Source organism: Ziziphus jujuba, chromosome 5 (genome assembly GCF_031755915.1).
Source record: "Ziziphus jujuba cultivar Dongzao chromosome 5, ASM3175591v1".
NCBI lineage: Eukaryota > Viridiplantae > Streptophyta > Magnoliopsida > Rosales > Rhamnaceae > Ziziphus > Ziziphus jujuba.
Genome location: NC_083383.1, coordinates 28,114,877 through 28,137,700, shown reverse-complemented (window position 1 = coordinate 28,137,700; position 22,824 = coordinate 28,114,877). Strand labels below are relative to the sequence as shown.

The window sequence follows — 22,824 nt, the reverse complement described above, 5'->3', positions numbered from 1 at the left end:
AATCGAATAACAGCTGTAAATTCTATCTTTCACAATCATTTTTTTATAAATCTGTTGCCATATTATAGATATATATATATATATATATATATATATATGTTATAGAGGATATTTTGAGTTAAATTTGAGCATTGAATTGGATGACTGCTTCGCATGTAAGCAATTGGTATTTTTAAAGATAATTAACTTGTCTTGAGCTTGAATGCTCCATATTTATATCATGAAGATGACTGCTTCGCATGTAAGCAACCAAATGACAAAGCATTTTACCAAAAAAAAAAAAAAGAAAGGCAAATGACGAAGCAAGTCTAACGGAAGAGAATGATTGCACCACGCTTCTAAGGAGAAAAGGCAAAAAAAGAAAAGAAAAAAAAAAAAAAAAGAGAAAAAGAAAAGTACTGGAAAAAGGGCAAAAAGGAAAAGAAATGAAAGAACCTTATTCATCTTAAGCTGTCCTGCTCATCCACTAATACCAGTGAAACAGTGAAAGCAAAAACAGAAAGAACCAAAAAAAAAAAAATATATAGAAATGCAGGAAACAATAGTACTCTATGCAGCACCAGGAATGGGGCATATCATCGCCATGGTAGAGCTTGGCAAGCTCATCCTCCACCACTATTCCCACAGATTCTCCATAACCATCCTCCTCACAAAGGGTTTCTTAGACACCCCCGCCGTCTCCACCTACATCCAACATGTCTCTCAATCCAACCCTTCAATCTGCTTCCACCAATTCCCCTTCCTATCCCTCCAAAACTTCCAGAGCCTAAGCATCGCCGCCACGGGCGGCGAGTTCATCCGCCAGAATCTCCCCAACGCCCGCGATTCCCTCCGCCAGATCTCTGAAACCTCCACCGTCCGAGCCTTCGTCATCGACCTCTTCTGCACCTCCGCTCTCTGTCTTGGCGAAGAATTCCGAATCCCCACTTTTTATTTCTTCACTTCCGGCGCTGCGGCTCTCGCGGCGTTTCTTTACCTTCCGAAAATCCATGAACAGACGGACAAGAGCTTCAAGGATCTCGCCGATACGGTTTTTCGATTTCCTGGTTTGCCTCCTTTAAGAGCCACACACATGCCGGAACCGATACTTGATAGAGATGACCCGGCTTACTGGGATTTCTTGGAAAATTCTATAAATTTACCAAAAGCAAATGGGATTGTTACCAACACATTTGATGGGTTGGAGCCGATTTCAATGAAGGCCATCGCTGATGGTCTCTGCGTCCCGGACGGACCAACTCCTCCGGTGTACTATGTCGGACCTTTGATTGCCTCCCCCGATGGTAGATCCGGCGGCGAGGAAGAAGAAAATTTAGACTATATGTCATGGCTGGATGAGCAGCCAAGCCGAAGCGTGGTTTTCTTGTGTTTCGGAAGTAGAGGATCGTTTTCGGAACTGCAATTGAAAGACATCGCAAAGGGGTTGGAAAAGAGCGGGCAGAGATTCTTGTGGGTAGTTAAGAAACCCACCATGGATGAGAAATCGAAGCAGAACCGAGAATCGTATGGGGATTTCGATCTGGGCAATGTGTTGCCGGGGGGATTCGCAGTGAGGAACAGAGGTAGGGGGATGGTGGTGAAGTCTTGGGTTCCGCAGGCGGAAATTCTGAAGAAGGAATCGGTGGGTGGCTTCGTGACTCACTGCGGGTGGAACTCGGTGCTCGAATCGGTTGTCGCCGGCGTGCCGATGGTAGCGTGGCCGCTTTACGCCGAGCAACATCTGAACAGGAATGTTCTGGTTGAGGACATTGCAGTGGCGGTTGCTGTGGAGCAGAGGGAAGGAGATGGGTTTGTGAGTGGGGATGAGTTGGAGAAGCGAGTCAGAGAGTTGATGGAATCGGAGAAAGGCAGAGAGTTGAGGGAAAGGAGCAAGAAGATGAAGGAAATGGCTTTGGGTGCTCTCGGAGAATTTGGGTCCTCAACTTTGGCTCTGAAAAGGTTTATTGCTGCTATAGAATGAATGATTCTCTTGTAAGATATAATTTGAATAATTTCAGTTTTTTTTTTTTTTTTTTTTTTTGGAAGTTTCCTTTTTTTTACAAGAAAATTTCACAGTTTCTTGATAATGATTTTAAGGACGACGATTTAATGATTAGGTGGTTGTTTTGGTCTAATAACAAATAAGTTCATCACACAAGCTCGGCTGAAAATTTGTCTTCTACTTTCTAGGAAGACCTAATTGACAAATCCATATTTCCTTTATGAAAGATCCAATATAAAAGTTCCAATATATTATAAAAGGGTTTTTGGCATCAATTTTCCAAATAGTTTCAACATTTTAGCATTATTATCATATGGAATTTATTAAGGTTACATCATCAGCCCAAAATTTTCACGTTCTGACTTTTTAGCGATAAGGTGCATGTGCATCGTACATGAAAAGACTCTCCTTTCTTTAATAGGGTATAATGGAAATGAATTTCTGTTTTGGTTTTAGACTAATTGAGCATGGTTACAAATTTATAAAATAATGGTGCTAATTGAATATTACATTGGATAAAGTGTTAAAAAATTGAATCTATATGGATATTGATGTCAAAAAATAAAGAATTTTAAAAATATTTAAAAATTTAAAAGTATTCGATTTACATTTTAAAAAAGTTTATATAAATTCAATTAAAATTCAGATGTATTCAATTAGAATTTTATAAAATTTTTTTGAAATCTAATAGTATTTAAAAAATAATTGATTTAAAAAAAATAATAGGGTTTATTCATTTAGCTACAGAAGGATAGAAAACAATGTGAGGGAAAAGACTTTAACTCCAAACTCTGTTGTAGAATTTAAAAGGAGGAGGTAACTATAGACTATGTGCCTAATTGTTATAGTCTATCTAGATTAATTGAAACGAAACAAACAAAAAAGGGCCTATCCTAGGAGAAAAAACTTGTATGCAACAGTGATAACAAATCAGTTCGTATCATGTGTAAAAAAATGGCTAGTCATATCAATTTAGCATCTCAAGTAACTTTTTTTTTTGTTGTCTTTTTAAAATGTAAACCTTTGGCACATGCTCTACTTCTCCTATGGCTATAGCTCCTACAACCAAACTTCTCTACAGATCTCTCTTCTTCTCTTAAACAGCTGTTTTTAAGAAATTGAAAAACACGAAATTCTTATGGTAGACTTTTGAACAACCAAAACACTAACAAATTAAATACAATATTCAGCCAATGTTTCCCAAAAATAGAGTTAAATAAAAACACCAAAAAGAATGGATTTTGTTTCTTTAAGTCTGAGAGCTAAGAACGAAGCCAGATATGGGTGTCTCCATTGCCTCAGACAGCCTTAGTTTCACCATATCTGCAGCCCAACCAATCCATTTCTTCTCTGTGTTTATATATATATATATATATATAATGAAGTCAAATATGGGTGTCTCCATTGCCATTAACAACCTTAGTTTCACCATATCTGCAACTCAATCAAGCCATTTCTTCTCTGTGTTTGTATATATATATATATATCTTAAAATAGGAAGAAAAAAAAAATTCTATGAGATGGGTTTGAATGGAACGAAAAAGAGAGAAATAGATACAAAAAGATAGACTTAAGCTGATGCGTAGAAAAACAAAACCTAATGGCAGATGGATAAAGACATAAAAAAAGTCAAAAAACAAACAATAAAGAAAATCTTACAAACTTAAAAATTTAGAGAGAGAGAAAAAGTCATGGAAGCTTAAAAATTTTTGCTTTTTCTCGAAATTTCAAAACCTACTTTTTCCCCTTATATAAACATTCATACCCTTGTTTTGAAGAAAATCTGAAAACAAAACCAAAACTAAAAGTTTTGAAAGGAGGCAAAAGAATTTTCAGAATGCTTTTAAACCCTATATCCTTGTGCTTTTCCCATAAGTTTAGGGTCAACAGGCTGTCCATCAAAGAAAATAATTGAGAAAATTATGGAAAATTGGAATGAGGTTTCAGAGTCTTCCATGGAAGGAATAGATAGAAGGAGAGGAAAAAGGAAAAAGAAACGACGCATGAAAAAAATCTTCTAGAATGTTTAACGCTTGATGATATGGCATTAGATAAAGAGAATGTGAAAGGTTGAAAATAAAAAGCTATAATTTATTATAATGAGTACACCAGTATAAATACTATATACATATAGTTGTTGCTACAGAAGATAAACAATTAAAAAACAATGTATCCTATATACATGGTATAGTTAAAATTCAAATAGATAGCATAACTAATATTTAAAAATTAAATAGTAAATAGCCTGATCAATGTTGGTTATAGTGTTCTATCATGCCCTCTCAAGATTTGGGTCCTGTTAAGTACTTGAATCTTGGAACGCAAGGATTGAAACGGCTGTTTAGGTAAGGGCTTTATCAAAATATCTGCAAGTTGGTCACCACTAGAAACATGAGACATCCGAATGGAACCATCAGAGACTTTATCCCTCACAAAATGAAAATCAATTTGAACATGTTTCATTTTAGAGTGAAGCTTGGGATTCTTGCAAACGTGCATTGCACCTAGAATTTTCCTACTACCTTGTATTTAGTATATGTCATTAACTAAGGGTAACACAAGCAGCCAAACACTCTTAAGGAGGTATAATTTGGTGGTTTTTGAAACAATTTTTCAAAAGGAGAATAATTATTTAAGGTTAAAGTAGGTAACCTATTAATAAGATAAGTGGCAGTGAAAAAGGCATAGGTCCAAAATTTAAGAGGCAATTTTGCTTGAGATAATAATGCCAATCCAGTTTCACATATATGCCAATGTCACCTTTCAGCTTAACCATTTTGCTAAGGCGTGCGGGGTGTAGTGAAAAAATGATTGATGCCATTATCTTGGAAAAATTGTTTAAGTTTAACAAATTCTCCACCATTATCAGAATAGAAAAATATAATAGAAAGTTGTAAAAAGTTTTCACCAAGACATTTGAAATTAATAAATATCAAAGCAACATTAGATTTATGTTTAATGGGATAAAACCAAACATACTTAGAAAAATGGTTTACAAAAATAATATAAAAATTAAAACCATCATGAGAAGTTATTGATGTAGGACCCTCAACATCTGAGTACACAAGCTGAAGATGTTGAGAACTAGACATAGAGGAGTGGCCAAAAGGCAACTTGTGAGACTTATTACACTTACAAGGATCACAATCGAACCTAGCTTTAGAGGAGATAGGAAGAGAAAAACGATTGAGGATATGATGAAGAATTTTGACAGATGGATGGCCAAGTCTTTGATGCCATTCTTGAAGTCGTGTTTTGACATTAGTAAGAGCAAGAGGAGATGAAGGAGGCAACACATGCATTGGCCATTCATAAGTGACACCATTAAACGTCCCTTGAGCAGTACTTTCCCCGTTCGTAATTCCTTCATAAAAAAACAGTGTGGTAAGAATTCAATGGAGGTATTATTAGACTAACAGAACTTTAAAACAAACAGAAGATTACGTTCATCTAAGGAACACAAAGTACATTTGGCAACAAAAAAGATCTAGAAGGAGTGAGAAGAGTTGTTAGACCAGTGTGAGTTATAGATAGTCTATTACCATTACCAATGGCTATTTCATCTGGACCATTATACTTAGAGTGTAGAGAAAGATTGTTTAAATCAGTTGCAACATGATGAGAAGCTCTTGAGTCCATAAGCCATGGAGAACTATTAAACTGAGAATGTGGAATGGTCTGTGGAGGAGCTCCAAGAATGGAATGAGAGTGAAAAGCTTGTGGTGGTGGAGCACGAGGGAAAGACTGTTGCTGCTGTGGTGTATATGTCCATTGTTGGCGCATAAGAGAGCAGAATTGGGCAAAATGACCTTGGGTGGAGCAGAGTTGACAACGTCCCTTGTAGTTGCCAGACATAGTGAAGGAGCGAGATGGAGAGTTGTTACCTACGCTAAACTGTGCAGCGATGGGTCGACGAGGAAAATCAAAACCATAGGATCGAGATTGATTTCGGCCTTTTTGAAAATCAGATCGTGAGGTATAAGATCCAAAGATAGACTTATTGGCAGCAAAAGCAGAGATGTCAGTGTTTGTAGATCGGGGAGCAACTCGCTTCTTGTAGTTTCCATATTCAACAAGCTTATCATATAACTCATTGAAGGAGATAGGTGTTTCTCTAGTTTAAAATGCAATAGAGATATTTTCAAAGTCCTTTGAGAGACCATTAATGATAAAGAGAGTGAGTTCATCATCATCAATAGTATTACCCATAAGAGCAAGTTCATCAGTAGCACCTTTGACATCATCGAGGTATTCAAGGATGGAGCAAGATCCTTGAGGATGATGAAGTCTTCATGTAGACGTACAAGCCGTGGCCTTGAAGGTTTGGCAAATGTGATAGCTAGTGTTTCTCATGCTTCTTTGGAGGTCTTTGCCTTGTTCACAAATCGATGAACATATGTAGAGAGAGATGCAAGAATGGCACTAAGAAACAGAGAGTCTTACCGAATCCAGAAAGTATAATCTAGATTTAAAGAACTGTTTGTATCAGATAGAACTGAAGATGGGTAGGGAAGAGTACCATCGATGAAACCATAGAGGTCATAGCCAATGAGAAGAGTGTCAAATTGCTTTTTCCATGGGAAATATGTAATGTCAGTAAGTTTTAATGGTGCTTATGTGGCCATATTGATGACCACCAATGTTCTGTTGGCAAATATAGGTTCATTGGTAACCAAAATGGGATTATTAATTGCAGACATGGAATGAAAGGGAGAAGAATTCATGATGAAGAATAAGAGAGAAAACAAAAATTAATAACAACAATTATAAAATAAAAGGAAAAGCTCATTAAAGCAACTACTGCGCTGATACCATAAAGAGAACGTGAAACTTTGAAAATAAGAAGCTATAATTTGTTATCATGAGTACACCGGTATAAATACGATACACATATAGTTGTTGCTATAGAAGATAAACAATACAAAAACAATGTATCCTATATACACGATATAGTTAAAATTCAAATAGATAACCTAACTAATGTTTAAAAATCAAACAATAAATAGCTTGATCAATGTTGGTTACAGTGTTCTATCATTAGATAAGTTAGAGTGATACTAGCTCAGCTATTACCATGGTTTCACACAAAATTTTCTCCTAGCCTACCTCGTAGATTAATATTTTGTCAAATTAGATTTGAAAATAAAAAAACAAATACTTTTTTTTTAAAAGCAATCAATTGTTAAAAGAAAATTTTGGAGTTCTTAAACTTTCAATTCCAATTCCTCTAGAACTTTCAATAATTTTACATTTTACTGTAGTATCAAAGTAATACTAACACTAGATTTGAAAATCAAAAACAATATATTTCTTTTTAAAAGTAATAAATTGTTAAAAAAATTTCACAGCTTACTAACTTCCAGTTCCCCTAGTAATTTCAATACTTTTACATTTTACATATTTTAGAATCCATGTTATACTAACATTAAATTTGAAAATCAGAAAATAAAATATATATTTAAAGGCGATAAATTGTTCAAGAAAATTTCAGATTATTGGCATCCTCTCAAAATTGAAGATGCCAATGATGTGAAGATTTATCTACAAGCAATTTCAAGCTCTCGACCTAGTTTCTTTGCAGTGCCATATTTTAGGATTACATGTGAATTTACGACTTTTTTACTCTACCGTACCATCCCAACTACCTATTGTCATCTTCATTTTCGTCATGCCAAAGATGTTTTCTTTGCTCTCTTTATAGGTTAACATTGATGTAGTACATATTGTTCAATATTAATCAAAGTCTTCATCTATAAAGTTCCTCTTTCTTCTTCTTCTTCTTTTTTTTTTTTTTTTTTTTTTTTTTTACTTTTACTTTAATTTTTTATCTTTTAAGGTAAAAGGTTACTAAATTGTTTGTAGAATCAACTTAAAAACATATTAATTGGTTACATTTCATGTCATGTCAAAAAACACATAAGATTTGAAATAAACATCTCAACTAAGTCGAGCTTCTTGAACTTAGATATTGGGAACAAAACTTGTTATAAAACATATAAAATGGTGAAATAAATTTCCTAACCTAGTGTAGGGATCCTGACTTTTTGAAGTTGGGCTGACTCATATATAGTTACATCAAGTTACCCAGTCATAAAGTTAAGAGTCCCGAACTAAGATCGGAAAACATTAAAATTGAACTATGTAATCCTTGAAAACCATTTATTATGTCCATTAACCATCCATTTACGTACCTAATACATAAATCATTAATGATCAAAATTTTTCAATTGTTGATGCTAGATTTAAGGCCATTTACTAGACCCATGAACCATCCATTTACCTACCATTGAGTGAGTTTACATTTAATCTAATATAAACCCTTATCTAATTTAATTCCCATAAATCTTTCATTTACTAACAACAATACTTTATTGTGTCTGACTTAAAAAGATATAAAATGGTGATATAAATATCTTGACATTATGTGTAGAAATTTATGATAAAACACCAAGAAAACCCCTATTTTTCTCTTGTCTTAATTAAGTTATGATTTTCACTTCAAGTCATGAAATATTAAAATCAAACTAAAACCATTTATAATCCACATTAATGATCCATTCACTCACCCTTACCAATTCCACCAGCTGAATATTGTAAAAAGCATTTACTATCCCCATTAACCATCTATTTACCTATCATTAGGTAGGTTTATGTCCAATCTATATAAACACTCCAATTTAATTTCCATTAATCTTCCATCTCTCTCTCTCTCTCTATACCCCCCCCCCCCAACATCTCCATCTATTTATTATATGTTTTCAAAATAAAACACACTCTCAAACCCAGAAACATTATTCCTTTGCAAAAATTCTAAGATAATTTTGAACTTGGTTTTCGAGTGCTAACCTAGTAAAGATGATGTGGAGTGTTGAAAAACACAGTGAGACTTGTCATTATGATCGAGGAAAGAGGAAAAAAAAAAAAAAGACAAGGAAAAAGCTTAACACCATTGTTGGAATGTGACCTATTGTGATGAATGCCATTGAAAAAAGTTCCCATGCAACTATTCCTACGGCCTACTATGAAGAATTATGTTAGAATGTATGAGATTTTTCTTAATGTGCTATGTCATTTATGAATCATTGCCATGTTTTCCTGTCATTCACTTGAACAGACCAATGATATACAAGTGATTAAGATGAGCTTCCTTCCTTGGATAAAAAAGTGAGGATTATCTCCTCCCATTCTTTCTGATGTCTTCCTGCTTTACTTATGATTTCCTCCCATTCTTCTTACTTATTATCCAAGATTGTTATGTATTTTTTTGTCTTATAATCAATGTTAATGTTGATATATTACAAATTGTTCAATGTTAATGTTGATGAATTATGAATTGTTTAACGTTAATGTTGATGTATTATGAAATGTTCATTTATCATTTGTTTTACTCTTAGTTTGATTACTATTGTTATATAGTTAAAGGTTATTGAGATGGTTGTAGCACAAATTTGAAATTACCGTTCAACTTGTGACACTAACCATATAAACTTATGTCATAATTGTCTTGACCATGAAGTTTAGTTTGCTGACCTCTAGAAATGGGTAAAAATAATTATGAAGAAACACATAAAATGATTAAATAAGTGTCTTCATTTCATGTCGGAAATCTATTTAAATAATTCGGGACATAAATCATTGTGAAAAACTCTAACCAGACCTCAAGTTTCTATCTTGTCTTACTATAATTGAGAACTCAACTTAAAACCGGAATTCTTGTTACCTTACTTATAGCACAGTAATTAATGAACTTTGAGTTTAATTAACCTCGATTCATAAAGTCGAGGTTCGTAAATTCTGGTCGAGAAATATGAAAATAAACTTACACAGTGATTAAATCAGATTACCAATTCATTTACCTATATTTTCCTACATTTACGTATGATTATCAACAAATCATGTTGATAAAAAGATGTTTATTATCCCCATTAAACATCTCTTTGCCATTATATCCATAAATTTAAATCCAATTTAATTAACCCCTAAAACTTTTTTTTGTCCTCAAATTTTCGTCTTGGATTTAGCTAGGAAAAAGAAAGAAAAAAAAGTAATATTTTAATTTTAAAAGTATAGTTCACGATACACAGTTTTGGAAACTCTCCTTAAAAACGGCATTACGTTCGAATTGGGCTAACCATTGGAGTTACTTCATTGCAATCCTAGCCAGTTGTTGGAGTGAAAGGCTTGTTTTCTCATTCACCCCACTCTTGTTCATTTCAATCGAGCTCATTATTGTGATTTAGCATCTCAATCAAGCCAATGCTTTTGATTACTGAGGTTATGAAGCAAAGTTCGAAACCAGAGAGGGGTTGGGTTTTTTTGCAAGAAGAGAGAGGGAGTGAGGAGTGAAAAAAGCATAGGTTGAGTTTTTTTGAAAGAAGAGAGAGGGAGAAAGGAGTGAAAGAGACAGAGGTTGGGTTTTTTCTAAAAGAAGAGAGAGGAGAAAAAAAGCATGGGGACACTACAGAAGGGAAATGTATGTGTAATCAATTTATGTAAAGTATACCTTTAAAGGCATTAGCTTTTTTTTTCTTTTTTTTTTTGTGGGTCATATTACGTTGGTGACGACTTTTTGTTTGTACTATTTTATGGGGTATATTGGCACCTGAAGTGGTATTGGTGTGTAAAAGACTAGTTTGTTTCCCCCCCCCCCCCCCCCCCCCCCCCCCCTTCTTTTTGTCGTTTTCATAGAAATGTGAATTTTATATGGTGGATGTGTATATGGTGCTTTGATAATGACAAAGGTGCTTTGTTTGATTCGAGATTCTTACGATTTCAATTGAAAATGATAAGCCCAATACGATAGTTAGTAGCAGCTTTTGCGTTAGGATGAAGTAGAATATTGACAATCTACTTCAATGTGTATATGTTGGAGATGTAAACTTATTTATGTATTATAATACCTACTTACTCTATTTTCTAAATGTATTTTAGCATATCTAAAACTTGATTTTTTGTTTTTGTTTTCTTATATATCAATTTTATCTTAAACATCCTTTTTTTTTTTTTTTATAGAAAACATCCTATTTTACTTTGAATGAAAGCATGTCACATAGCATTGTTGGACATGTAGCATGTATACTTGTATTATATTACTTATATAGGATAGTAACTGTTTCCATTGATGATTTATACCAACATGCCACACGTAGCAGTTAACTCTTGATATCTTTTAACATCATATATATATATATATATATATATATATCATGCCATGGATCGTTTTCTTTGATATGTTATAATGTGGTGTATTATTTGCTACAAAAATTATCAATATGTTGTGGTATTAGAATCTTGAATTGACATATTAACTGAATTTTGGTTTGTATTGTTATAGATCTATGGCTTTGTTTACAATCCAAATGTGGCATGGAGAACATTTTGTGTTCACTCCATCTAGACAATATGTGTAACACCCCGTCCCGAAGTCTATCGAAAATTTCTCAAATTTGATTAAGTTTGACCGGGTTTGACCGTCTTTGACCGAGAAGGGGTCAAATGTAGACTTTTTGCTTCCGGTAGAATTTCACATTGACCGAGGTACCGTTAAAAAGTACACATTGTCATAAGTCTATAGACTAGTAGCACGCCAAAAACGGAGTTACGGTTTGAAAGTTATGAACAAAACAAATTGAGGTCCAAACTGTCCAAGGGTTGCCAGAGTTGACTTTTTGTTCATACAAAATTGAGTTTTGACTCATGCATAGTTGTGAAGTACTCGTCGATACGAGTTCATAGACTAGCGGTACGTCCGATTTGGATATGTGATTTGAAAGTTATGGACCTGTAGAGTTTTTCAAATACAGTATTATTTTAATATTATTTTTAAATATGTGAACAGTGTGCCACGTGTGACTTAATAAAGGGTGCCATGTATCACAATAAGGAGATGTCACATGTCAACCATATTAAATACTATATTATCTTAATATTATTTATTCATTTTATTATTTTATTATTTTTATTATTTTTATTATTATTATTAAAAATTTTTTTTTCCTCACGTGGGAAACACCCACGAAAAATGGCTTTCTTTTTCTTTTTCTTTTCTTTTCTTCTTCTTCTTCTTCGTTTCTTCTCCCTCTCAGCTCCACCCCGTTTCACTTTTTTTTCAACTATATGAAGCCACACGCACCTGATGGGGAGGAAGAGGGGGAAGATTCCGGCCAGCAGCTGGAAAATGGTGGCCAACTATCGTTGGATGCGGCCGGAAGATTGGCTTCGTCGGCGATCCAACCACCATCGGGCCAAATTGATACTCCTTTCCACCTATTTTGGACCTCTTGAGCTCGATTTTGAGGTCCATTCAGCTCAATTCCCTGTCGTTTGAGAGATACGACAAGTTGAAGTTCGGTCGAAACTTCCTGTTCATTCTGCCGGTCCCTGCCGATCAAATGGGGTCCAATGAAGGAGCACGTGTGCATTGTGGAATTGATCCCATGGAGGATCTTGGGTTAATTGCGTGCTCGAGGTGAGTGACCCACCTTCAAATTAATTTTGGAAATTAAATTTGCAAATATTTTGTGTGAATTGAATATTTGAAATTTATATTTTATGTGTCAAATATTCAGTGGATTTATATGTGGAAATTTGATGCCCTTGAGTGAATCAAAATATTTATATATTAAGAAATATTTTGATTTAAAGAATTTTATGAAATTGAAATTGAAATTATTAATTATAAAATATGTTTATGTGTTCAAAATATGAGAATTTCTATCTAGAATTGTATTGCCAATTTATAATGTTTTTAATATATGTTTTGGTGCCAAAAGAATGTATTTGGGAATTTAAAGAAATTGTGGTTTTGATTTATTTTAATTATTGATATGGTTATTATTCAATTATTGTGCACAATTATATGAATTAATTATATATGGAATTTATATGGTTTTCATATTATTGATTTAAATTGATTTTTGAGAATTTGAGAAAAATATGGATTTAAATTATTATGTTTCAAAAATATTGATGCATTGAAATACTAATGGCTTGACCTTATGCCATTGAAAAATTTGTATATTTAAATTGATGGATTTGAACTTGATGGATTTATAATGATGATTTAAAAGAGAATGTGAAAAATTACAGGTTTAATTGGATGGAATAAACCCGATGATATTTATGAAATTTTGAGATTTTGAAAAATATTAATTTATGATTTACGAGTTTTTAGATGCACCATACACGTACTAGTGTTCTTTATACATGGATATGATTAGCATAGGTGGATGTGGTGAGTACGCAGGTGGGTGTGAGTAGCGCACAGGTGATTATAGAATTGTCCTGTGGTTGCCATCTAATGAGGGTAGGCCGCCCCTCCATGGCCGGGATGCCTGTTAGCAGCGGCGCGGTGGAACGCCACCCAACCGTATGCCGGTTTCTCTCTTTAACCTCCTGTCTGGCGGTACCTTGGGACGTTGGGTACCGTTGGCGCCACTGGTATATAGTGGGTGCATCAAGTGGTTTTGGAACATGATTTTCAAAATAAATATTTTGAAATTGTATTTAAATTAAGAATATAATTAATGTTGTTTTTATTATTTATTTCAAATGGAGATTTTAATTTGATTTAATTTTTCCTTTGTTTAATTATTCAATAACTTGATTTATTATACTTTATTTAATTATTTCATGAATTGTTTTAATGTGAGTTGTATTAATATTTCAGTATTAATTGTTATGACACGCATTAATTATTTAGTAATTGTTACAAGTATTTTTATTTCTATTTGTTTCATTATAAATTTTGGATCCTTGAATTTTCATGTTTTATTGGAAAATTATTGACTAATTGTTTTCCTCGGTTTTTGGGGCATACAAATAGCGGGTTTTGTGAAAACGTTTTAAAAGGGGAACTTTTCCAACTGAGTGAACCGTAAGGATTTTTGAGAGAAAACATTATTTCAAATATTTATTATGATTATTTATTTAATTATTTGGTATTGATTAATTAAATTTCTTTTATTATTATATTATTAATATTATAATTGTATAGTAGATAGGGTCACTCACTGAGATGATTAGTATCTCATATTTTTAAATTCCGTTCCCCTAGGCCCAGGGTGGGAGACGTTGATTGTCCGGGGGCTAGCCTGACGTCTTAGTTCATGGCTGAAAGTCTAAGAAGCATTTCCTTCCTTTTTCCTCTCCATCTTGTATTGCTTCATCTGTCATTGTATTAATTTCACAATCATTTGTATAATGATCTATATACTGATTGGATACATATTTATTGAATCATATATTGATTCCCTGTTATTATTTTGGAGTGCTGTAAATTTGTGAAATTAAATTGTAGTAATGTGGGAGGAATAACGTGGTGTATATAGAAGTGTGTTTTCAGTCTAGGAAATTTGTGGTAAGTCCTACCTTTAGGGGAGATGCTGTCAGATTTTCCGTTGGAAGGTTTGGTGGTGTTTCCCTGGGATCAGGGTTTGTCTAGGGTTCCGGTGAAGAATTTTAGATGGGTCTTGACAATATGTGAGTGGAAAAATTGTCCCATTTTGATAATTGTGATCCTGACAAATGGAGTATGATTGTGTTGGCAGACATGGTGAAAGAGTTGGGATACAATGGATTTAAGAAGCTATGGTATTTATCACTATTACGTACTTAGAGTTTGGATTAAGACCAATGGAAGACAATGATGATGCAATGCAGATGGCTGACTTGGGTAGTAGAGTTAAAGTAATTGATGTTTAAGTGGAGCATCTTGAAGTCAATCCTTTGTTAGTTGAAATTGAGGTAATAAGTGATAGCATTGTTCGTGAAAGAAGCGTTGACTATGAACACGCTGACTTGCATGACATTCATGTGAATGCAATGGATGATGCAGTAATCAGCAGTCATTGTGTGGGAAGGGTATACCCGAGAGATGAAGAAGAAGAAGACTTGTATGACGTAAATGTGAATAAAGATGATGATGATTGGTTACAAGAATGTGCAACCTTGGTAGATCATTTAGTTGCTTGTTCATCATATGGAGGAGCTATAAGAGGTTCTAGCTTGCCAGAAGATGAGGCTAGTTTACCAGATGATGATGCTGGTTCAGCAGAGAATGATGATGTAAGTGCCAGTGGAGTTGGCTTGGCAAATAATGAGGTTGAAGGTGCACTATAAGGACCTGATTTGGTAGGGAATGCAGGCTCATATGAAGTAAACTATGATTCTGATCAACTTGTTAGCTTGCCGAGTAGTAATGATGAAGATGAAGTAATTACTCACATCCTTGTTCATAGCACATAGGGTGTCAATTTGGAAATACATGTTGGAATGAAGTTTGTTAGTCACATTGAATTTAAGGAATACTTGGTCAATTATATTTTGTCTTGTGGCTGGAATATCAGATTCACAAAAAATGGATCTTGGAGGGTTATAGCAGTATGTGAGGAAGGTTACACTTGGAAAGTATATGCTTCTAATATGCAAGGACAAGAAACTTTCCAAATTAAGACGTTGTAAGAAGAGCACACATGTACTAGGTCACTTAATAATAGGTCAGTGAATTCAAAATGGTTGGCCAAAAGGTACTTTAATAATTTCAGAGCAAATCCAAAGATGAAGCTGTCTACTTTTCAAGATAAAGTTAAACAAGATCTTATACTCGACATAACAAGATCACAAGCTTATACAGCTTAAGTGAAAATCAATTCAATGGAAACAAGTGATGTGGCTGAGCAATACAGTCGCCTTTGGGATTATTGTGTAAAGATTGTTAGATAAAATCCTAAGAGCACATGTAGATTGAAGATAAATAACGAGTCTGAAAAATCTATTTTCCAAGGGATATACATTTGCTTAGCTGCATGTAAGGAGGGATTCAAAACTGGTTGTATCCTTTTTATTGGGTTCGATGGATGTCATCTGAAGGGTGAACATGGAGGCCAACTATTGATTGCTGTTGGAAGGGATCCAAATAGGCAGATGTTTCCCATTGCTTATACAGTGTTGAGACTGAGAGCAAAGACTTATGAAGCTAGCTTCTACAGTATTTAGTGGAGGATGTTAAGTATACAAATGATAAGAAATTCACATTCATAAGCGATCAACAAAAGATGTGCCTTATCCATTTATCTATTTTCTATTTAGTTACAATGTTTAGTCTTTTATGTTAAAATGCATAGTTATTACATAGTATATGCTTCCATTGTTATGTTTGGACATAATACTAATAGTAGAGTTGTTTGAAGCTAAACGTTTGAACTTAAAAGCTAATGACCTATTGCATTTATTGTAGGGTTTGATCCTACAATTGAAGAGCTGATGCCAAATGTTGACCATTGATATTATGCTAGACACCTGTATGCCAATTTTAGCAAGTTAGACTAAGAATAGAGGTTGAAGGACATGCAATGAAATGCAACTGGAGCAAGCTATGCTGCTGAATTTACTAAAAAAGTAGATGCATTAAGGATGGCTAACATCAAGGCTGCTGAATGGTTAATGAAGTTGGAGCCAACTCATTGGACTCCACATGCATTCAAGGAGGATTTGAAATGTGATTTGTTGACCAACAACATTAGCAAGTCCTTCAATGCATGCATATGAGAAGGTAGAGGTAAATCTATTTTAGTGGTGTTGGAACATATTAGGAAAAAATTGATGGTGTTGACAAGGTAAATGAGGGACCAAATGAGGAAGCTTAATAAGGAGATCTGCCTTAAACCTCTTGAGAAGCTAGAGCAAATGAAGGCAGACAGTAGGAGCAGCTTGCCAACATTTTCCGGTTGTCAGATTTTTGAGGTTGATGACCATTTAGACAGATACATAGTTAACTTGAAAGAACACAAATGCAGTTGTAGGAAGTGGAATATCAGTGGGATACCATGTGATCATTCAGTATCTTGCATTTTATATATGAAGCAAGACCCTGCTAAGTACATAGATCATTCATATAGCAAGGTTGCACATATGAAGGCTTATAAACCAATGATTTTTCCATTAGATGGATAAGATATGTGGACTAAGACTTCTTTTGAAGCTATATTCCCTCCCCCTTATAAGAAAGCTCCTAAAAAGCCAAAAAAGGTTAGCAAAAAAGATCCATCTGAGAAAGAAAGACCTACAAGGGGCTCAACAGTTAGATGTGAAAATTATTGGGAATGGGGACTCAATAGGACTTGCAAGAAACCTACTACATTGAGACAAAAAAATTGGCGCATTGGGAGATAACATGTGATTGAGCCAATGGACAACATCCCTGATATGAATGTGGTATAAGTTTTTATTTTTGTTTGATGTTATAATGTGTTTTTTATTTTTATGTGATTAACTGGATATCTTGTTGATTAAAGTTATGATGTTTGATGTTATACAGTTTCTCTTAATGAAATATCATTTTTATGCAAACTCAGATAGAAAGCCACTCCAAACTGCAAGCAGGGGACAAGGCATTTCATTTAACTCGCCACATGCATCTTAAACTCCATCTGCATATGTACATATCACAAAGTATTGTACATTATGTGTTATTGTTAAATTGCTATTAATAGGTTGTACGAATATCATGCAGCAAGTAGCAAAAGGACTAGCAGGGAGAGGAAGAAGAAGACGAACAGGAAAACACCAAAAAGGAAGACTCAATGCTACAAATGACCCACAACCACTACTAATCATCAGTACTCAACGACCACCAGCACCTAGAGGTAGAGGCAAAGGATGATCCCTTTCACAACCAATATGAATTAAGAATGATAACTAAAGACCAGAGAATAATATATATTTGTTTAGGGTTTAGGAACATATATGTGTGTGTGTGTGTGTGTGTGTATTTGGGCTCTTTTCGTGCATATATATCAGCCATATAAAAAGCTGAAAAGCTATTACATAGTTGTACTTCTGGGATTGTTGGCTTGTTAGGGTAGCAACATATTTTATATTTGCCTGTGCTGAGAGTTAAAGCTCTTGAACATGTTAGCTTTAAAGCTTAACAGAGTATTATATCTTTTGAATTGATGTAAAACAATGGATTTAAGTGCTTTATATGATAACGGGGAATTGATTTGTATCATTTAAATGGCATCATTTTTATTGTTCTAGTTATGCAAATAGACATTGAAAGTAAATATCATAACAACTGATCCAACTTTTTTGTTGATATTACATTGCTACAAATAAGCTATTGCAAATCCTTTTAAAACATAAAAATTGTTGACATTGATAAAAGTAGAATACTAGCAATTGCAATAGGAAAATGACAAATACACTTAATAGCAAATAACCTCCATGAAATGGATAAATTAGTAATCAAACAATTGCAATACCCAGTATTGTGTCACATACCATTACCAATGGCAAATATCCAAAATAAGGTGCATAATACCATCCATTGTCCAACTCCCTGCTAATGTAAACACAAATAACCATTCATTATTTTACCCTTGCATCCACAACCACTCCATAAAATAATTATCAAAAATATTAAACTTGCTACTAAGACAATGTATATCTTTCTAATTTTGCATACATAGATCTTTGATTTTCACTCGAATTTGATACATTTCTTCTCCACATGCTTAGTACAAGCCATCCATTTTTCTACCTCTAATTTATATTTTTCTATCATTAGTTTGTCATGGATCTCCTACTGCTTATATGCTAGAATCTCATCCTCCGAATTGTGTATTTTATGTCTTAATTGATCAACCACATTCCTAGCATTGTCTGACATGGGGTGCATCAATCCAGTTGAAAAATCTATATCCCTCAACATCCTACAAACGTATAACAGACTCAAGCCCATCTTTCTCACATCTTTCCCTTGAATAAAACAAATTGCTATATTTTTAAAAAACATTTATACAGAAATAAAACATGACCTTTGACCAAATTTTTACTTTTTATAGTTCTTTCTTATACAATTTTACGAAATATGATATTCACAATTCCAGCATTTTTGATATCAACCATGAAAAACAGCCTAACATGACTCTATATTTTTCCAACTTTTAAACAAATACAAACTGATATGAGCTAAATTCCCTAAATTCCAAAACTACCAACACAATACCTTTTGTGTATTACAACTGTAGAATCTCCTCCCAGGATTAACATTACTCTTTGATGTGCTGACCATAATTGGTCGTAATGTTTCACAATTGCATAGCAAATATGAATTTGTTGAAGGAACTGAGTTGCTCTTCCTCATGAATTGCTAGAAGACATTTATCTAAAGAACAATGAGCTTTATTGAGATGAAGAAGAGTGAGGTGAGCTCAATGTCTCAAATATCTACAACTGGATAGGACTACTATGAAGCAGCTTTAATGGTGAGCCTAATTTGATGTCGTAATCTTTTAGGGAGGGTTTCCAAAACAGTGCGTTGTGAACTATGCTTTTAAAATTAAAATAATAATATTTTTTTCTTTCTTTTTGCTGGCTAAATTCGAGACGAAAATTTGAGGAAAAAAATGTTTTAGGAGTCACATGAGGTGCACGTGACCTTAATTTGACGGACACTATGCAATTGGACCACATCATAACAATTTTCAATTAGGGGGTATGAATGTGTTCAAATTGATTTTAGAAGGCTCAATTGAAACTTTTGTGATTATAGAGGGTACTGAGGCATTTATCCAAAATCTTTACTTTTCAAATTCAAGGCCAATCTTGCTCTCACTTTTAATTTAATTATTACTGTTTTTAACAAAACTTAAGATAACCTTTAATTTGTTACATTTCATGCCAAAAAAATAAATATGTGACATAAATCAAAATTCTCGACTACTAGAATTGGGAAATAAAACTTGTGAAAAGGCACACATAATTGTGAAATAATTGTCTCGACCATAAATCAAGAACCTTGACCTTGAATTTGGGAAAATAAATCTAGTAAAGGGAACCCAAGCAAACCAAGTTTCTGACCCAATTTAATTTAGTTGGGATGCACGACTTAAGATTAGGACTGTGATGATGCATCCGAAAAATCAAAAATTAGAGTTTAAATTTTATTTGATATAATTGGGATTGATTAGTTGTGATTGATAGTGGATCCTAAATTTGATTTTTTATTAGTTAATAATTTTAGTTTGACCGGTATATCGTAGCATAGATCTCATTAATATGGGTACACGCTTAATTTTGAGTTACGGTTAGAAAGTTATGATTCTAATTTTTTTTTTAATATTACTATTTTATTTGGGTCCAAACTAGCTCAGATTTTTGTGTTTTACTAGACGTAAGATCTATATATACCTCGAGAAACATGCTCTGATTAAACAAACTGAAAAATATCCAAAAAGTCTCAAAAACCCTCCCTAGACCTATGGAACCCGAACTAGGTAAACTCGATCTGTTTTATTGCAGAGCAGGGTCAATGCTCGTTTGGCCCATTTTTCAGCACTAGTGACCTACATACATTAAAAAGGACCCTTGCCCACTAAATTTTTGACCAAACCTTGGAATCTTATAGCTAGCCGCCGCTAAAGGAGTAGGGATCTGATGTCCTACGCCTACGATGGGGACTCACGAGTGCTGTCGAAGTCCGATTCTTTTCTAGCCATTCCAGGCTTTTCCAAATACCTTACCCCTATTTTGGACCCCTTGAGCTCATTTTACGCCTCCGTTTTACGAGATTCCCTATTGTTTGTAAGATTTGATGATACCAAGTTTGGCCAAAACTTTGACGAGGTTTTTTGGCCACCCTCAACTTTATTCAGCCAGTATAAGTACTCCATTGCATTCCCCATCTCATGGGCTTTTGTCAATATAAAATTAAAATTTTTTGGATGTTTTTGATAATTTTCTATTTTTATATCAATTAGTTTAATATAAGATAAATTGGACTATGTTTGGACATAATTGGATATAGTGGGCAAAATTGAAGTTGTGTTAATGTAATTAGGTGTTAGAGGTACCCAATAGAAGGCTTAATTTCAATAAATTGGTCTATGATGAAAAACATCAAGTATTTAGGGCTCACAGTATAATTGGACTGTTTGGTGTCCAATTTTAGAAATTTTAGAGTTGCTAAAGGTATTTTGAGACATTGGTATACATCCAATGTCTTTGATTTAATTTTTGAAGCCTAAGAAATATTTTATTATTATTTTAGGCACCTGGACTGATATTTGAGGTAATCGATGGAGAAGCTAGTTTGAACTGTGATCTGTAAGTGAACTTTATTTTCTAAAATAGTTTTGAAAATTATGTGTTGATTATATATGATATATAAATTACTCTATTATTATTATTATTATTATTATTATTTTTAAAATTATTTGAATTGTATGCTTTATCACATTCTCTAAAATAATTATTCAATTTATCATATTATAGTATGTAAAAAGGAATGCTTTTGCCGTAAATAAATCTTGGTTTACGGTTATACAAGTATACTTATATATATGCTTATGGTGGCATATGTGAGAACATTTTAATAGGATAACTATGGGTATTATTTAAATAGTTATATAAATATATTGGGTCGTGGATTTTTGTATACCATATTGTACCATGATATGAATTTATTGGACTATGATTACATGCACTTATTTGAACATTCCCTACTTAATCATGTATTTTTTAAGGTTGGATGGGAGGTTTCATTCTGCAACGCCTCTGAAATACAGTCACACTGACAGTTTTTCCTCCCCCAATAGTCGATGACACATTGAGGCGCTAGTGTGGTCTGGCAACAGGTTATGGTAATGTATATGGTACATATGAATTTTGTTATTACTCTACTGTTACAGTATATGATTATTTATATTTTTGAATTCCAATAGTTATAATTGATTACTCATAAAAATATTATTTTACTATAAGGTGGAAGATATTATTTGGCTCTAATTTCCTTATCCTATAATTTATAAAATTGTTATGTTGGCGATAATTAATGATCTTGCAAAATTTATTTATCAAAACAGGGGAACTTTCAAAGAGTAAAAGTAAGGTTTTTAGAGAAATGATTTTTAAGAATAATATAAGGTTTTTAGAGAAATTGTTTTTAAGAATAATATTTTTTTATAATACAGTAATTGTTCACTCATTGAGTCTATCTCATAGCTTTGTATTTTTTTAAACTATTTCTCCTAGGCCGTAGTTGACAGTTGGTGTGTACTGTGTTTGAGTAACATTCCATTATCATCACATTCCATCTTCGTATATTATGTCATTATTCTATTTTCACATTCGATACTTTTCCACTGCTGATGTATTACCTCTTACTTACTTATGAGACTATTATACATTTTGTTTTATTTGTTTTTGTACTCATTTACTTTCTTTTAGTACGCTTTAATGAATTGATCTAACAGATATGTTTATTTCAATGTTGCTTTCTCTTGAGTTGGAACCGTTGATAGGTATGACTATGATTTTAAAACTTTTATGTTATTGGTTATATCCAATTTATGCGTAGGTCCATTGAGCTCTTGGTATTAGTTTAGTGGGGTTTCCCTAGGCAAGGCCATTTTAGGTGCCCGTTCTATCATGTCTTGCACACAACTTATTGCCATCCATGTATCATTGAAATATCCATCTTTGTAGCCATGCCTAGATATGTTAATTAACTTAATCCATAGATGGATAGCTAATGGTGGTTGGTTGATAAAAGGAAGTTAAAGAAACTGACTTGGTTAGTTTATAGGGGTTAACAACTGGTTAACTTAACTTCTCATGATATATTTATTTTCTAGAGAAAATACCAATTATTTAATAGTCAAATTTTTAATTTTGGGAAAAACAATAATGGCAACTGTAAAAACCCCTTATCCACTTGAAATTTAAGTACCCACATATTGTCTAATATCAGGCACTTATTATTCGCACTATGTTTTAAAAAAATTGCTAGGCAAGCCAAATTAAATGCAACCTGCGTTTTCTCAATTTTGGAGCCTAATTTT

The 22,824-nt window shown here is 33.5% G+C and overlaps 1 protein-coding gene across 1 annotated transcript; it reads left to right on the top strand.

The window, feature by feature from the left end:
* Nucleotides 1-354: 354 nt before the first annotated feature.
* LOC125423102 (UDP-glycosyltransferase 88F4) lies at nt 355-2,095 on the top strand. Its single transcript, XM_048476488.2, has one exon. The coding sequence runs from the start codon at nt 530-532 to the stop codon at nt 1,958-1,960; it is 1,431 nt and encodes a 476-aa protein (XP_048332445.2). The 5' UTR covers nt 355-529; the 3' UTR covers nt 1,961-2,095.
* Nucleotides 2,096-22,824: the final 20,729 nt, after the last annotated feature.

What these genes read in the sequence shown, in the direction of transcription:
- LOC125423102 (XM_048476488.2), top strand. Translation starts at nt 530, where the DNA reads ATGCAGGAAACAATAGTACTCTATGCAGCACCAGGAATGGGGCATATC.